General features: G+C 36.2%; 1 protein-coding gene across 1 annotated transcript in view; it reads left to right on the top strand.

The window, feature by feature from the left end:
- Nucleotides 1-12,860, top strand: part of LOC125678473 (fibrocystin-L-like) — a 53,115-nt gene that overhangs the window by 12,949 nt on the left and 27,306 nt on the right. Inside the window, exons 10-29 of the mRNA XM_056157271.1 lie at nucleotides 1,150-1,358; nucleotides 1,835-1,911; nucleotides 2,048-2,090; nucleotides 2,642-2,829; nucleotides 2,960-3,049; nucleotides 3,201-3,466; nucleotides 3,615-3,706; nucleotides 3,850-4,136; nucleotides 4,235-4,387; nucleotides 5,053-5,219; nucleotides 5,579-5,806; nucleotides 5,947-6,074; nucleotides 6,826-6,995; nucleotides 7,568-7,734; nucleotides 8,232-8,331; nucleotides 9,049-9,432; nucleotides 9,626-9,895; nucleotides 10,513-10,637; nucleotides 11,438-11,573; nucleotides 11,809-11,989. Coding sequence (XP_056013246.1) covers nucleotides 1,150-1,358; nucleotides 1,835-1,911; nucleotides 2,048-2,090; nucleotides 2,642-2,829; nucleotides 2,960-3,049; nucleotides 3,201-3,466; nucleotides 3,615-3,706; nucleotides 3,850-4,136; nucleotides 4,235-4,387; nucleotides 5,053-5,219; nucleotides 5,579-5,806; nucleotides 5,947-6,074; nucleotides 6,826-6,995; nucleotides 7,568-7,734; nucleotides 8,232-8,331; nucleotides 9,049-9,432; nucleotides 9,626-9,895; nucleotides 10,513-10,637; nucleotides 11,438-11,573; nucleotides 11,809-11,989 — 3,461 coding nt within the window. The remainder of the gene's footprint in view (nucleotides 1-1,149; nucleotides 1,359-1,834; nucleotides 1,912-2,047; nucleotides 2,091-2,641; nucleotides 2,830-2,959; nucleotides 3,050-3,200; nucleotides 3,467-3,614; nucleotides 3,707-3,849; nucleotides 4,137-4,234; nucleotides 4,388-5,052; nucleotides 5,220-5,578; nucleotides 5,807-5,946; nucleotides 6,075-6,825; nucleotides 6,996-7,567; nucleotides 7,735-8,231; nucleotides 8,332-9,048; nucleotides 9,433-9,625; nucleotides 9,896-10,512; nucleotides 10,638-11,437; nucleotides 11,574-11,808; nucleotides 11,990-12,860) is intronic.

Genomic DNA, 12,860 nt, shown 5'->3' with positions numbered 1-12,860 from the left:
ATATGGAGAGGGGAAATGTTACATAATTAGGGAGAGGGGAAATATCACATAAATAGGGAGAGGGGAAATATCACATGATTAGGGAGAGGGGAAATATCACATAATTAGGGAGAGAGGAAATATCACATGATTAGGGAGAGGGGAAATATCACATAATTAGGAAGATGGGAAATATCACATAATTAGGAAGATGGGAAATGTCACATAATTAGAGAGAGGGGAAAGATCACATAATTAGGGAGAGGGGGAATATCACATTATTAGGAAGATGGGAAATGTCACATAATTGGGGAGATGGGAAATATCACATAAATAGGGAGAGGGGAAATATCACACAATTAGAGAGAGGGGAAATATCACATAAATAGGCAGAGGGGAAATATCACATAATTAGAAAGAGGGGAAATATCACATGATTAGGGAGAGGGGAAATATCACATAATTAGGGAGAGGGGAAATATCACATAATTAGGAAGATGGGAAATATCACATAATTGGGGAGAGGGGAAATATCACATTATTAGGGAGAATTTATAGAGAGGAAATATATCACATATTCAGGGAGAGGGGAAATATCACATAATTAGGAAGAGGGGAAATATCACATAGTTAGGGAGAGGGAAAATATCACATAATTAGGAGAGGGGAAATATCACATAATTAGGGAGAGTGGAATATCACATGTCATCAGAGAGTATTCATAGAGAGGGGAAATATCACATAATTAGGGAGAGGGAAAATATCACATGATTAGGGAGAATTCATAAAGAGGGGAAACCAATTACAATCTTTTACCCTTTACTGACTTTAAATCTAATAAAATGTTTCACAATATTCAACAGTTAATGAAATAATCATTTAAATTTGTGTGTCTTTATGTTGACATTGCATTTATGAATATATAACACATGCAACAAATAATTGAAAAAAAATCAATGAAATGCAAAGATAGATTTTAAAATCATGATGTATTACACAGAAAGTTTAATAAACAAATGTATGTAGCAGAAAAAGTATTTGTTTAAAATTTTTGCATGAGACTGAAAATTACATTTAGACGAATAAAAACTGAATGCGTTCGGGAGAAAATAAGGCAAGCCAGGCTTTCCTTATAATTATGTGTATGATTAGAAATTTTATATTTGATAGCCACATTCTGAGAGAACACCCCAAATTACATCCATTGACAATGAAGCGGTGGCCCCGGGTAGTGTGTTAACAATCAATGGAAAGATGTTCACCGATCGGTTTGACACCAACGTCGAGGAAAGCTCCAATGGAAGAACGGAGAAGATCCTTAGGGTGTATGGAGGACCCATGCTGTGCGAGCTGAAAAAGGAAAATGAGAATGATGTCTTGTAAGATCTTAAAGTATTACAGCTGTTAAAGCTTACTGTGGCATCTATTAAGTTCATGGGGCTTAATTTTCGTGGATTGTTGAGATTTTACAGTTCCGTTGGGATGTAACTTCATGGAATTGATTTCTGTACATTGAAACATTATATAATTTGGATATTTCGTTGTGGTTTGAAATTCATGGATACCCACGAAATCCAGGAAAATTGAGTCCCCCCCCCCCCAACCAAATGTAATTCATTCTGCAGAATTACAGCGATGGTTTCATTCAATTGATTCCATATTCAGTTTCAATATCCACTTCATTCAAAAGTCAAGGAATTTTCACTGCATTTCTAATTAGTGAAATAGAAATGGAATTTAAAGACTTTATTTTTCTTGTTATGTGTAATTGATACTAGTACTAGTATGACTTTACCGGCTGCAGATTCTGCTGCTCTGTTGTGTGTGAGTATGATGTGGCTTGTTTTATGTTCAGCTATGGAATGGCGCTCAATAATGATGGCACTAGTGACGATGGATACATGATGTGTAAACTCGGTGGAACTTTCGTTGGTATGTACGGATTGTATTCTAAAATTGAAAAAAAAAAAACTGCGCTAATGAGTCCCTGAAATTCACGTCATTGAAAATTCTTTGATGAAGAACTGTGTAAATTTCCTTGTAAAATTTTGATGTATTTTCTTTGTAGGAAACAACAACGCCAGCTTTATCATCAGTGACGGCTTTGGAAGGTATTGGTCTATAGTCTTCAAAATGCATTAGATTTATTTAAAAGAAATAACATTTTTGAAAATACATGAGGGTATGAACTGTGATGCTTCAAGCCAGCATACATCACGAAGCGCATTAGTGCATCAAGAAAAGTATGCCAGCGTAAAGTGTCGCATTTCTTATCCTCATGTATCAATTTATTTTTTAGATTTATATTCTACTTTCATTTCTGTCGGAATTCCCAGTCGTTTAAATAAACATGCTAGATTTGTCAAGATTCCTACTTGCATTGTTTACAACTGCGGCACGGTAGGAAATGGCTGTCATCACTATTTGAAAAAATATCAAAGACAAAAACCTTGGAAATGTAACTACACATGTTTGAAATTTTCACAAGTTTAGAATGACTATAAGCTCTGTAAGATTTATCTGTGTAATAGTGTAAGAACCATGTAGTTGTAAGAATTTTAGTTTTTAAAGTTTGTGAGGTTTGTTGAGGACTGATCTTTAAACAAATAAATAACAGAAAACAACATTGCTTCACTGCACTGACACAAACTGTGTCTTCCAGGTCGTGTCGCAGTGGAAGCAGCCTCTATCTGAGTCGTAACGGACAAATCTACCAGTACCAGACCTACGCAGAAATCACGTCAGTCACGCCCAACACGGGCAGCATCGGGGGCTGCACCACTATCACCATAACGGGCCGTAACTTCGATGACAAGGAATCTCGATCTAAGACTCAAGTCTTCGTAGGAGGTGATTAGTACTCAGTTTACTCAGCTGCAATATTCAAAACATAGTATTGGTTGCATTTTATAGTATTTTAGATTCTATTGATATTTAGTATTGAAGAAAAATATCAACTTTATTATTTCATTTATGACAGGAACTAAATGTGAGGTCCAGTCTTTGACGACCACAGAAATTGTGTGTAAAACTGCCATGCAACCCTCGCCTGTCCCAACATCTTACCCAGGTAAAACTCAAAATAGAAGAAGTCTCTATCGTCATACTGTTTTTATTGTCATTGACCAGGACTGCATAAAGACTAAAGGTTTTCTGAATTTGAAAAAAAAAGTACAGTAAGATAATATTTGAAGACACCATTTGATATTTCATCCTGATAGGTAACAGAGGTTTAACATTGGAAATTTGGAACAACACGGCCAAATCCCACTCCAACTTAGATGACGTATTACTACTGAATGATTCCGCGCCGGATTACATTCTTTCACACACTGACAAGACCTACCTCTCGGAGAACCTGGACAATTATGTGTCACGGGCCCGTGGCTACTTCATTCCTCCCTACTCTGGAGTCTATGCGTTCAGGATAATGGCAGACGATGGTGGAAGCCTCTACTTCAGTACCAGTGACAATCCCGATGATAAGGTGACTGCTTCATATCGAGAAATATGTTAAAGTTTGTACACACAATTCTCCAAAAATGTTCAGACCTATGCTTATCTTTCAGCATTTTTTCACCATGAAAAATGCATGTCAATTATGTTTTATTCATTTCATTCGTATGTTTTTACAGACAAAAATAGCTTTTTCCAAGTCCTACACAAACAGATATACCAAATTCCCGGAGCAGACGTCACAAAGGATTAGCCTCATTGCTAACCAAAAGTAAGTAATGGATGAAGCTCTGAAAATTCCATCTGCATAAAGCAAATATATGATACTCTTCAGAGTTTTACAATTTTCAACCAGCCATTAAGTTTACTGAACTCTCCATCTATAGGTATTAAATGGAAATTCTTCACTTATAGGTACTATATGGAAATTCTTCACCGGGAGAATTCCGTTGCAGCCTATGCAAAAGTAGCTGCTCATTTGTACGACACAAAATTGACCAATGAGAGCATAGCAGCAGCCAAACAAGAGAACCAGTTAATTTCTGTCCGATCCACCATCGTCAGGGAGAAGCAGACGGTCACTCTGAGTGGATTCTCCACCAAATCTAGCGTTAATGAGGTACAGGAAGTGGACCTGACGGAGAATGGTGGAAGCTTCTCTGATGCCACCTTCAGACTGGGCTTGGATGGAGTGTATACTAGTGAGCTGTGTTATTTTTCTCTTTATCTGTGAAACTGTTACAGGATAACGTGGAATAGAAATTTATTCAGTGTAAATGAAACTCCACAATTTTTGTAGCTCTCCTGACCACCTCCACCCCAGAGGCTGACATAGGAAGTGCTCTTCTGCAGCTTCCTGTTTTCCACCCGTCCGAATCTGTTACCGTGACAGCAGCTCCTAAAGCTAACGGAGCTGGTATTGTATTAACAGTCACCTTCTCCTCAAAAAGAGGTCAGTACTATGATGACTGCGATTTTAATGTTTGCTTTCCTGAAAACAAATTAGTGAAACGCATTGATAACAAACACACTTATAACAAATTCTCAATTATTGCAATGTTATATTTCCCTATGAGAGGACAATAGCAAAAAATGTTATTGGATACAATGAAGTTTGTTTATAATGAACTGTGTTTTGCTTGTCCTGAAGGTTCATTATAACTATCATTTACTGTATAATGAAGTTTGGTTATAATGAACTGTTTTCACTGGCCCTGGAGGTTTGTTATAACCGTGATTTACTGTCCATGGTAAAACAGACAATGTTGGTTTTAGTGCAATATAGATCTTGTTATTGTTGTTTTGAGTATACACCACCATTAAGTTTTATGTTTTACAGATATACATTTACATGTAATATGTTTAGTATAATGTGACTTATTGCTTAGTGTCACAGGCAATTACATCACTTGTGTTCGAAATTACTACTCTTTAATAGTAAATTCGAACCCATTAAGCGATATAATTGTCTGTGCGTAGTATACTTGTATAAAGGTAAGTTATAAATAGTTTTATGATAATACTCCTGTGTTGAACAGGGAAATAAACCAGTCCTCTCATTAATTGTCCAGTGGTGCCTGTGTCCTAGAAAACTAGTAATTGACCCTATTTTTGTAGGGGACATCAATACACTTCAGTACAAGACCTACCCTGGTTCTAATGGGGAGACTCTCGGGATCACAGTGACAGAGAAAACAAACGGAGTCCCCAGTGGGGAGTATTTCACTCTGAGTATGGCGGGAGTGACCTCCCCTCTTCTGGAGTATGATTTGTCTGCTAATGATGTAAGTCCAGTGGGATATTACGTGCTATTGAAATGTAAGGTAGTTGCGGTATAACAATTGTTTCTGGTGGGGTATTAATTTTAGCGATAGATAGTTTCTGAATCGCCGTAAGATTTTAAGCCCTTTTATATCTATAAAGTACATGTAGATATTAATTAAATTGCCAAATTTGCAACCTTGAAAATCATTGCCATAGCTTTATCTCTTAAGATTACGCTCACTAATTTTCACACCCACTAAAAAAAGCTTCTATATACACACTGTTTACTTCAGTATGTCATTGGATAGAAAATTTATATTCAAATCAACAAGAATTATAACGGTACAAAGTTAGATGCACTACTTTTTCATGAATGCAGATGAAAGATGGATTGAACCAACTTTTTGGTGTCAGATGTCCAAAAGCCATTGCTAGCCCGGCAGCTACAAAAGTTCATCACACGTTTGAGGAGAGTATTCCTGGGGGGTTGGGAGGGAGTAGAATCGGAGATGAGGAAGCCTTTTGTGGGAAATACTCGGTGAAGAACCCCTGGTACCTCTACAGAGATGACGACACTGGTCTTAAACTGGGTCAGAGTGTCAGAATGGTCAGTATTTATGTCAAGGCCATTTGTGTCTGTATATTTGTAAGAGAGGATTTTTAAATGACATCCCGGATATGATGTAATAACTATTAGTAAGAAGGAATCGAGGATTTGATTTCCTACCCATTACTCTTGTTTTGCAGCTATGTTTTGCTTACAAAGGTGTGATTAGGGACTTTGTGAGACTGTATTATTCGTACACTGATGCACAGAACGTTCAGCAGACTGGCAAAGCGACCACCTTCTCTCACAGCATGGTCCACACTGCGGAGTAAGTTTATAAGTTATGCTTTGTGTTACATCAGTCGGTGTTAATTCACTTACATCCTCAATGTCAATTCATCACTTACATCCTCAATGTCAATTCATGTCAGTCGATGTCAATTCATCAGTTATGTCAGTCGATGTCAATTCATCACTTACATCCTCATTGTCAATTCATCACTTACATCCTCAATGTCAATTCATCACTTACATCCTCAATGTCAATTCATCACTTATGTCAGTCGATGTCAATTCATCACTTATGTCAGTCGATGTCAATTCATCACTTACATCCTCAATGCCAATTCATCATTTACATACTCGATGTCAATTCATCACTTACATTCCCAATGTCAATTCATCACTTACATTCCCAATGTCAATTCATCACTTACATCCTCAATGCCCATTCATCATTTACATACTCGATGTCAATTCATCACTTACATTCCCAATGTCAATTCATCACTTACATCATTCAGTGTCGATTTATCACTTACACAAATCAGTGTCGATTTATCACTTACACAAATCAGTGTCGATTTATCACTTACACAAATCAGTGTCGATTTATCACGTAAACCCATTGGTGTGGAAACAACTCATTTAGTCATGTTCAGTGCTTACTTATTGTAGCACTTACTTATGATAATATTTACTTTTTCTGAGAAATGATGAAGATTTATCCATGATGGAACACATATCCACAATCAGAAAGAAAACTCTGTAGATTTGATCGTATTTTTGACGTATTTCAGTATCTGGAAGTACGCCTGCTTTGACATGTACACGGCCCTAACAGGCAAGGTTCCCACGGGAACAAGTTTCATCCTGACTCGTGCCCAGGTGTTTCGAGAGAGTGCCGAGGTCCTTTTTGATGAGGTGATCATTGGACGAGAACGACCTCTGACCTCAGATGCTGATATTGGTAAGAGTCTCTATCCTCGTTACATGCATACATAATTGGAATTTGATTTAATGTTGAGGACATATGTGATGTTTCTCAATAATACAGAGATTTTTGTGACATTTCACGCACCATTCACTTGCATTCTATCTCATTTTTACAATCTTTTGATATATTACCGTGATTGTCTGTTTTTGAGTCAGCATAATTTGAAAGTTCCTTGTTGTTGCAAGTAAAACTATTTATGTATTAAATGTAGCAGAGAAGGAGAGAAAAATCTTTGGAATAATCCGGTATCAATCTTGGGACCCTTGCATTATTAGTTAGGTGATCTAACCAATGAGCTACCCAAGTTCATGTACAAATTATGGGAATATTACTATAATATAGAATTTAAACCTATTTTGGAAATCATGCAAGAATTCTTCATATCAAGGAGATGAAAAAATGATTTTAGAGAAAATGTCAGAAATGTCGAGTTTTCCGAAGTTAGAATTCCTCGTGTATCAATTATTTTTTCACTAATTACAATCCACATTAAAGATAGCATCATTTTAATTTCTAGAATTGTTAATACTTATATCTGTTTGTAGCAACGGTGAATGAGCTGAGGATGAGGGCTTCTACACCCAATAATTACCGAATGGATCAAGTTCAGGTTGATAAAACAACCGTCAACAACAACCCAACATATGAGATCACACTGACTCCATTCGACTGCGGCTACAACTTCCGAAAATTCCAGTCGGTTAATGGGCAGGTAAAAAAAGTTTCTCTGTTTGATTGAGATGTTGCGTACAATAACTGTTTTTTTTTTAATTCTGTGTACTTCACGTTGAGTATTTATTTCTGAGAGATATACATGTAGTTTCTGTGTCTGATTGAGAAAATTCTAAATTAAGATTGTATTTCATCTCTACATGTGAATCATAGTGATTAAAATAGATAATAAAAGTTATTGGAATTAGTTGTGCAATACACATGCAATGTACATGACTTCATATCTTACAATCAGTAAGGTATTAGCCATGTTACGAAATGACGTAATATTCACAGTAGATACATGTAAGAAATTACCATATGCATTTCAAAACATAATGTATCAAGATCTTTATAGAATTGAGATAGGCCCTAGCTCAGGATCTTTAGTATTCAAAGGAAAACCACTGCACTTGTGTGCTGCTTTGTTAGCATTCAGAGGAAAACCACTGCACTTGTGCTGCTTTGCATGTGCAACATACTTTGTCTGGTTCACAGGTTGTGTCCGGTGGTTCAGTCTCGGTGGTTCGAACCCAGACAGCCTCTCCTCCAGTCCAGGGAAGCTTCACGGTAACATTTGCCGGGAAATCCAAGTCAGGTTAGAATCTCAGCTAAAGTGTATATGTTAGCTATAGTCAGCTAATGTGTATATAAGTTAGCTATAGTCAGCTAGAGTGTATATATGTTAGCTATATAGTCAGCTAAAGTGTATATATGTTAGCTATATAGTCAGCTAAAGTGTGTATATGTTAGCTATATAGTCAGCTAAAGTGTATATATGTTAGCTATATAGTCTGCTAAAGTGTATATGTTAGCTATATAGTCAGCTAAAGTATATATATGTTAGCTATATAGTCTGCTAAAGTGTATATGTTAGCTATATAGTCAGCTAAAGTATATATATGTTAGCTATAGTCAGCTAAAGTGTATATAAGTTAGCTATAGTCAGCTAAAGTGTATATATAAGTTCGCTATATAGTCAGCTAAAGTGTATATAAATTAGCTATATAGTCAGCTAAAGTGTAAATGTTAGTTATAGCCATTTAAGAAGAAAGCGTATGAAGATCACCTACACAAAACCTGCTTATGTTTACTAGAATGTTTCCTCTACTTGTGTGTTTGTTTTGTACTGAACTAGCAAAGACTAATACTATCAATTTGATAAAAATGATCCTGTCTCGCAGAAGTCTAATGCTGATTAAAAAAAAATATGAAGGAAATACTCTGCAGAGCTAATAATGTACATACATGTACCACATAAGAATAAATGAAAAAGAATTCAAAACTTTTATTGTGGAAGAAAACTTTTCTATAGGAATTCCTTATGATGTGACGGGAGAATCCCTGATCGAGATGTTAGAATCAGGAATCCCAGAAATGGGGAATGTGTACGCATATCGCCATGGAGACTGTGCTTCATTTGACCTAAGTGTGGCCTTCCTTACTAAAGCCGGTGACCAGGAAGAAATGCAGCTTACAAGTCAACTATCTGGCGTAGATGTAATGTTAAACATCTCCACAGTAGTTGATGGAGGGATAACCTTTGACCCCATTCATGGTGACATGTTAATGACGTACCATGACAAGCCACAGGTGATGGCCTACATAAACGACATCCCCACTAAATGCAGTGGAGTGTGTACGTTTGAGTGGACTATGGCAGCTACTATGACTGTCACCTCAGTTAACCCCACAACAGGTCGGTCAACCATGAACTTTTTTTTTTTTGCACAGAGCAACAATTGTATTTTAACCATGGGATATCAGAAATTTATGATTAATGTATAATTTGAAAAATTTGCAAAATTTTCATTTCAATTATATTGTAGTGTATACTATTTATTCATATATTCTGTCATTATTTTACATGTGTTCTCTTTGCACATTGACAGCCACAGCAGGAAATGACATCACCATAATTGGGACAAATTTCGACACGGTGGCATCCAATCATAATATCACAATCGGTGGAGTGGAGTGCGTCCCCAAGTCTTCCACCACCACTCGGATCATCTGTACTGTGGGCAGTGGACCTGCAGGATCGTACCCAATAGAAATCATTCTAGCATCCAAGGGGTGTACCCACAATGCTAATGGAAACGTGACCTTCACTTACCCATTCCAACTGTCCAGTGTCTCCCCGCTCTCTTCAAACCTCGGAGGTATTTCAGAGTTTTAGTTTTACAAATTATTCTGTATCAAAGAAGGAGAAATTTATTGCAGAGGGTTCCACTTAATCTTTTATTCTGTATTCGTATATTTTGGTCAATCGAATATGATATCGCTGCACCGAACAACTTCCTATATATTCCTTTATATTTCTGTCTAATACTCCAATATGCAAAATATGAAAATTTATCCTAATATTAAAAGAGCACTGTAACATACACATTAATAGGCTGTAAAGTGAACCCCCCTGTATAACCCCCACAAATAAAGTTTCTTCTATTCCATTATATTATATGAATAGTGAAGTTTTTGCACCTGCTATTTTGATTGAGAATTTTTGATATTCAAGGAAGTTATACTAGATAATGTTTCTATTGGGAGGGGGGGGGGGGGGGGGGGTTATGTTGTCAATATCTGGAGCATACCTTAAAACCATTTATTCTTTAATGTGCACAAATTCCCCTAATTTCTAGCATCCAAAGTGCCCAGTGGGAGGTATTAGTCCCATTATGACAGTTCTAGTTCATACCGATATAAATATCTGATGTGTATAGTTTTGAAATGTTTTTGTTGGTGAGTGTTTTTTTATCCCTCTATGTCTCTGTTTTAGGTGGAGTTGAGATTACCTTGACTGGGTATGGCTTTGGTAATGATGATAATGTCACGATTGGTGGATCACCATGCAGCAAAAGATCTACAACCTCGACACAGATTGTCTGCATTGCTCCCAACTCTGTAAGTATTCCAAACAACTTTCTCACATATTGCTTGTTTATCGTAAAATGTTTTATACTACAGTTTACTTAACTATTATAACCACTGCTTATTACAGTAAAACACAGTTACAGCAAACATGCTTATAATGAATTAATGCTTACAGTAAAACACAGTTACAGTGAACACACTAATAATGAATTCACACTTACAGTAAAACACAGTTACAGTGAACACACTTATATAATGAATTCATGATTATAGTAAAACACTGTTACAGTGAAGATGCTTATAATGAATTCTTTATTACAGTAAAACACAGTTACAGTGAACACAGTTATAATGAATTCATGCTTACAGTAAAACACAGTTACAGTGAACACACTTATAATGAATTCACGCTTACAGTAAAACACAGTTACAGTGAACACACTTATAATGAATTCACGCTTACAGTAAAACACAGTTACAGTGAACATGCTTATAATGAATTCACGCTTACAGTAAAACACAGTTACAGTGAACATGCTTAAAATGAATTCTTTATTACAGTAAAACACAGTTACTGATTCATGATTACTGTATAACATGGTCATAGAGAACATGATTATAATGAATTCACGCTTACAGTGAAGTGATTTTCATTCCCTTTAGGTTTAAAACATATTCTGAACTCATTGGATATAACAAATTACGTTTATAAGATGAGTCAAAACTGTTTGTCCCCCAACACTTTGCTATAAGCATGTTTTACTGTCTTTAATAAATAATATGTGTCTCTCAGGTAATGAAACTGCAATGGAATATTATTTTTTCATCAGAACTCGGCCGGCACAGGAGACATTGTAGTTCACCAGACTGGTGGGGGCACTGTGACGTTTGGCAGTCAGTATAGTTACACAAACACGGGAATGACCGTCATTTCTTCCGTCAGTCCATCCACTATTTCAGTCGGAGGTTTGTCTTCATTTAGATTTGATATTGATCTATTTGTATAGAGTTTAATGTCTACTTGTATATCATCTCAATAACCTTCCCATTATTTGGAAATAATGATAAAAATGGATTTTTCTTGATGTATTTCACAATTTAAGCATTTCTGCAAATTATATATAGAATGGAAAAAACGATCTGCTTTATTTTTCTTGGGGGAAATACAAATGAAAATGTAATTTTTCACTGTTTTTGATAGGAGGTGACACTCTGACCATTACTGGTTCCAACTTTGACCTGTCCAGCAACCTGACCATCGGTGACACCGTTGTCCCCATTTCCTCCATCACGGCCACCACAGTCACTGCTGTCCTACCAGCGATGCAGCCCGGAAACTACCCCATCAAACTTGCAGGTTCAAGTGGATACGCTGTTGATGGGTAAAAAATTCTGATTACTTATTTTTCATTTTCCTCATTTCTAACTTTGTAGCAAGGGGTTTGTTTGTTGTTTAAATAATTGAAACTAATCTTTCTATCATTCAGAAAATATTTCTTAACATGTACTGTATAGCTTTTTTCCCCCCGTGGGATGATTTTGGCTTATGTTAGCAGTTAGATAGCTTTCTGACAAAATTTCGCTTGTGAAATATGCTCCCAATTCGCAATTGCGACTTCATTATTTGCAAGAAAGATAACTCTTCCTTGTCTGCCAAAATTGATTCCACTAGAATCATTAGCATACCTTTGTTCCAGCAAATCACCAAATTTTAGACCCGTGGAAAAACCCGCTATACAGTATGTGACAAGGTGACCCTAACCTTTGACCATAAAAACAATTGATATCATTCTTAAGAAGGAGTAATGATTGATTTTATATTGTTAACATCCCTCTTGAGAATTTTTCACTGATATGGAAACTAAAAATAGGAAGGAGTTAAAACATTGTATCTTTAGTAAGTTGAAATGAAAGAAAAACAAAGGATATCTGTGATGTGTTTCAATGTTGGAGATTGAAAATTTTGCCTCATGTGCATAAAAAATGGCAGCATTAGTGTACATGTAAATTCATAAAGAAAAATATTAAAACTCCTGCGGGACAGTAACATACAATCCGTTAATTGCCAGCATAATGCCTTAATCTGCTGAGCTATTCAGAAAGATTTAGAATTTTAAAGAGACAAATAATATATTTCTAATTTATTTTTTTGCATCTGTGTTGATGATAGAGTAAGTGCAGCTTCATACACATGATGGATCGATCCAAAAATATCCCATCCCCCCCCCACACACACACAGGAGACAGATCGAG

Source organism: Ostrea edulis, chromosome 2, assembly GCF_947568905.1.
Source record: "Ostrea edulis chromosome 2, xbOstEdul1.1, whole genome shotgun sequence".
Taxonomy (NCBI): Eukaryota; Metazoa; Mollusca; class Bivalvia; order Ostreida; family Ostreidae; genus Ostrea; species Ostrea edulis.
This window is presented reverse-complemented; position numbering and strand designations above follow the sequence as displayed.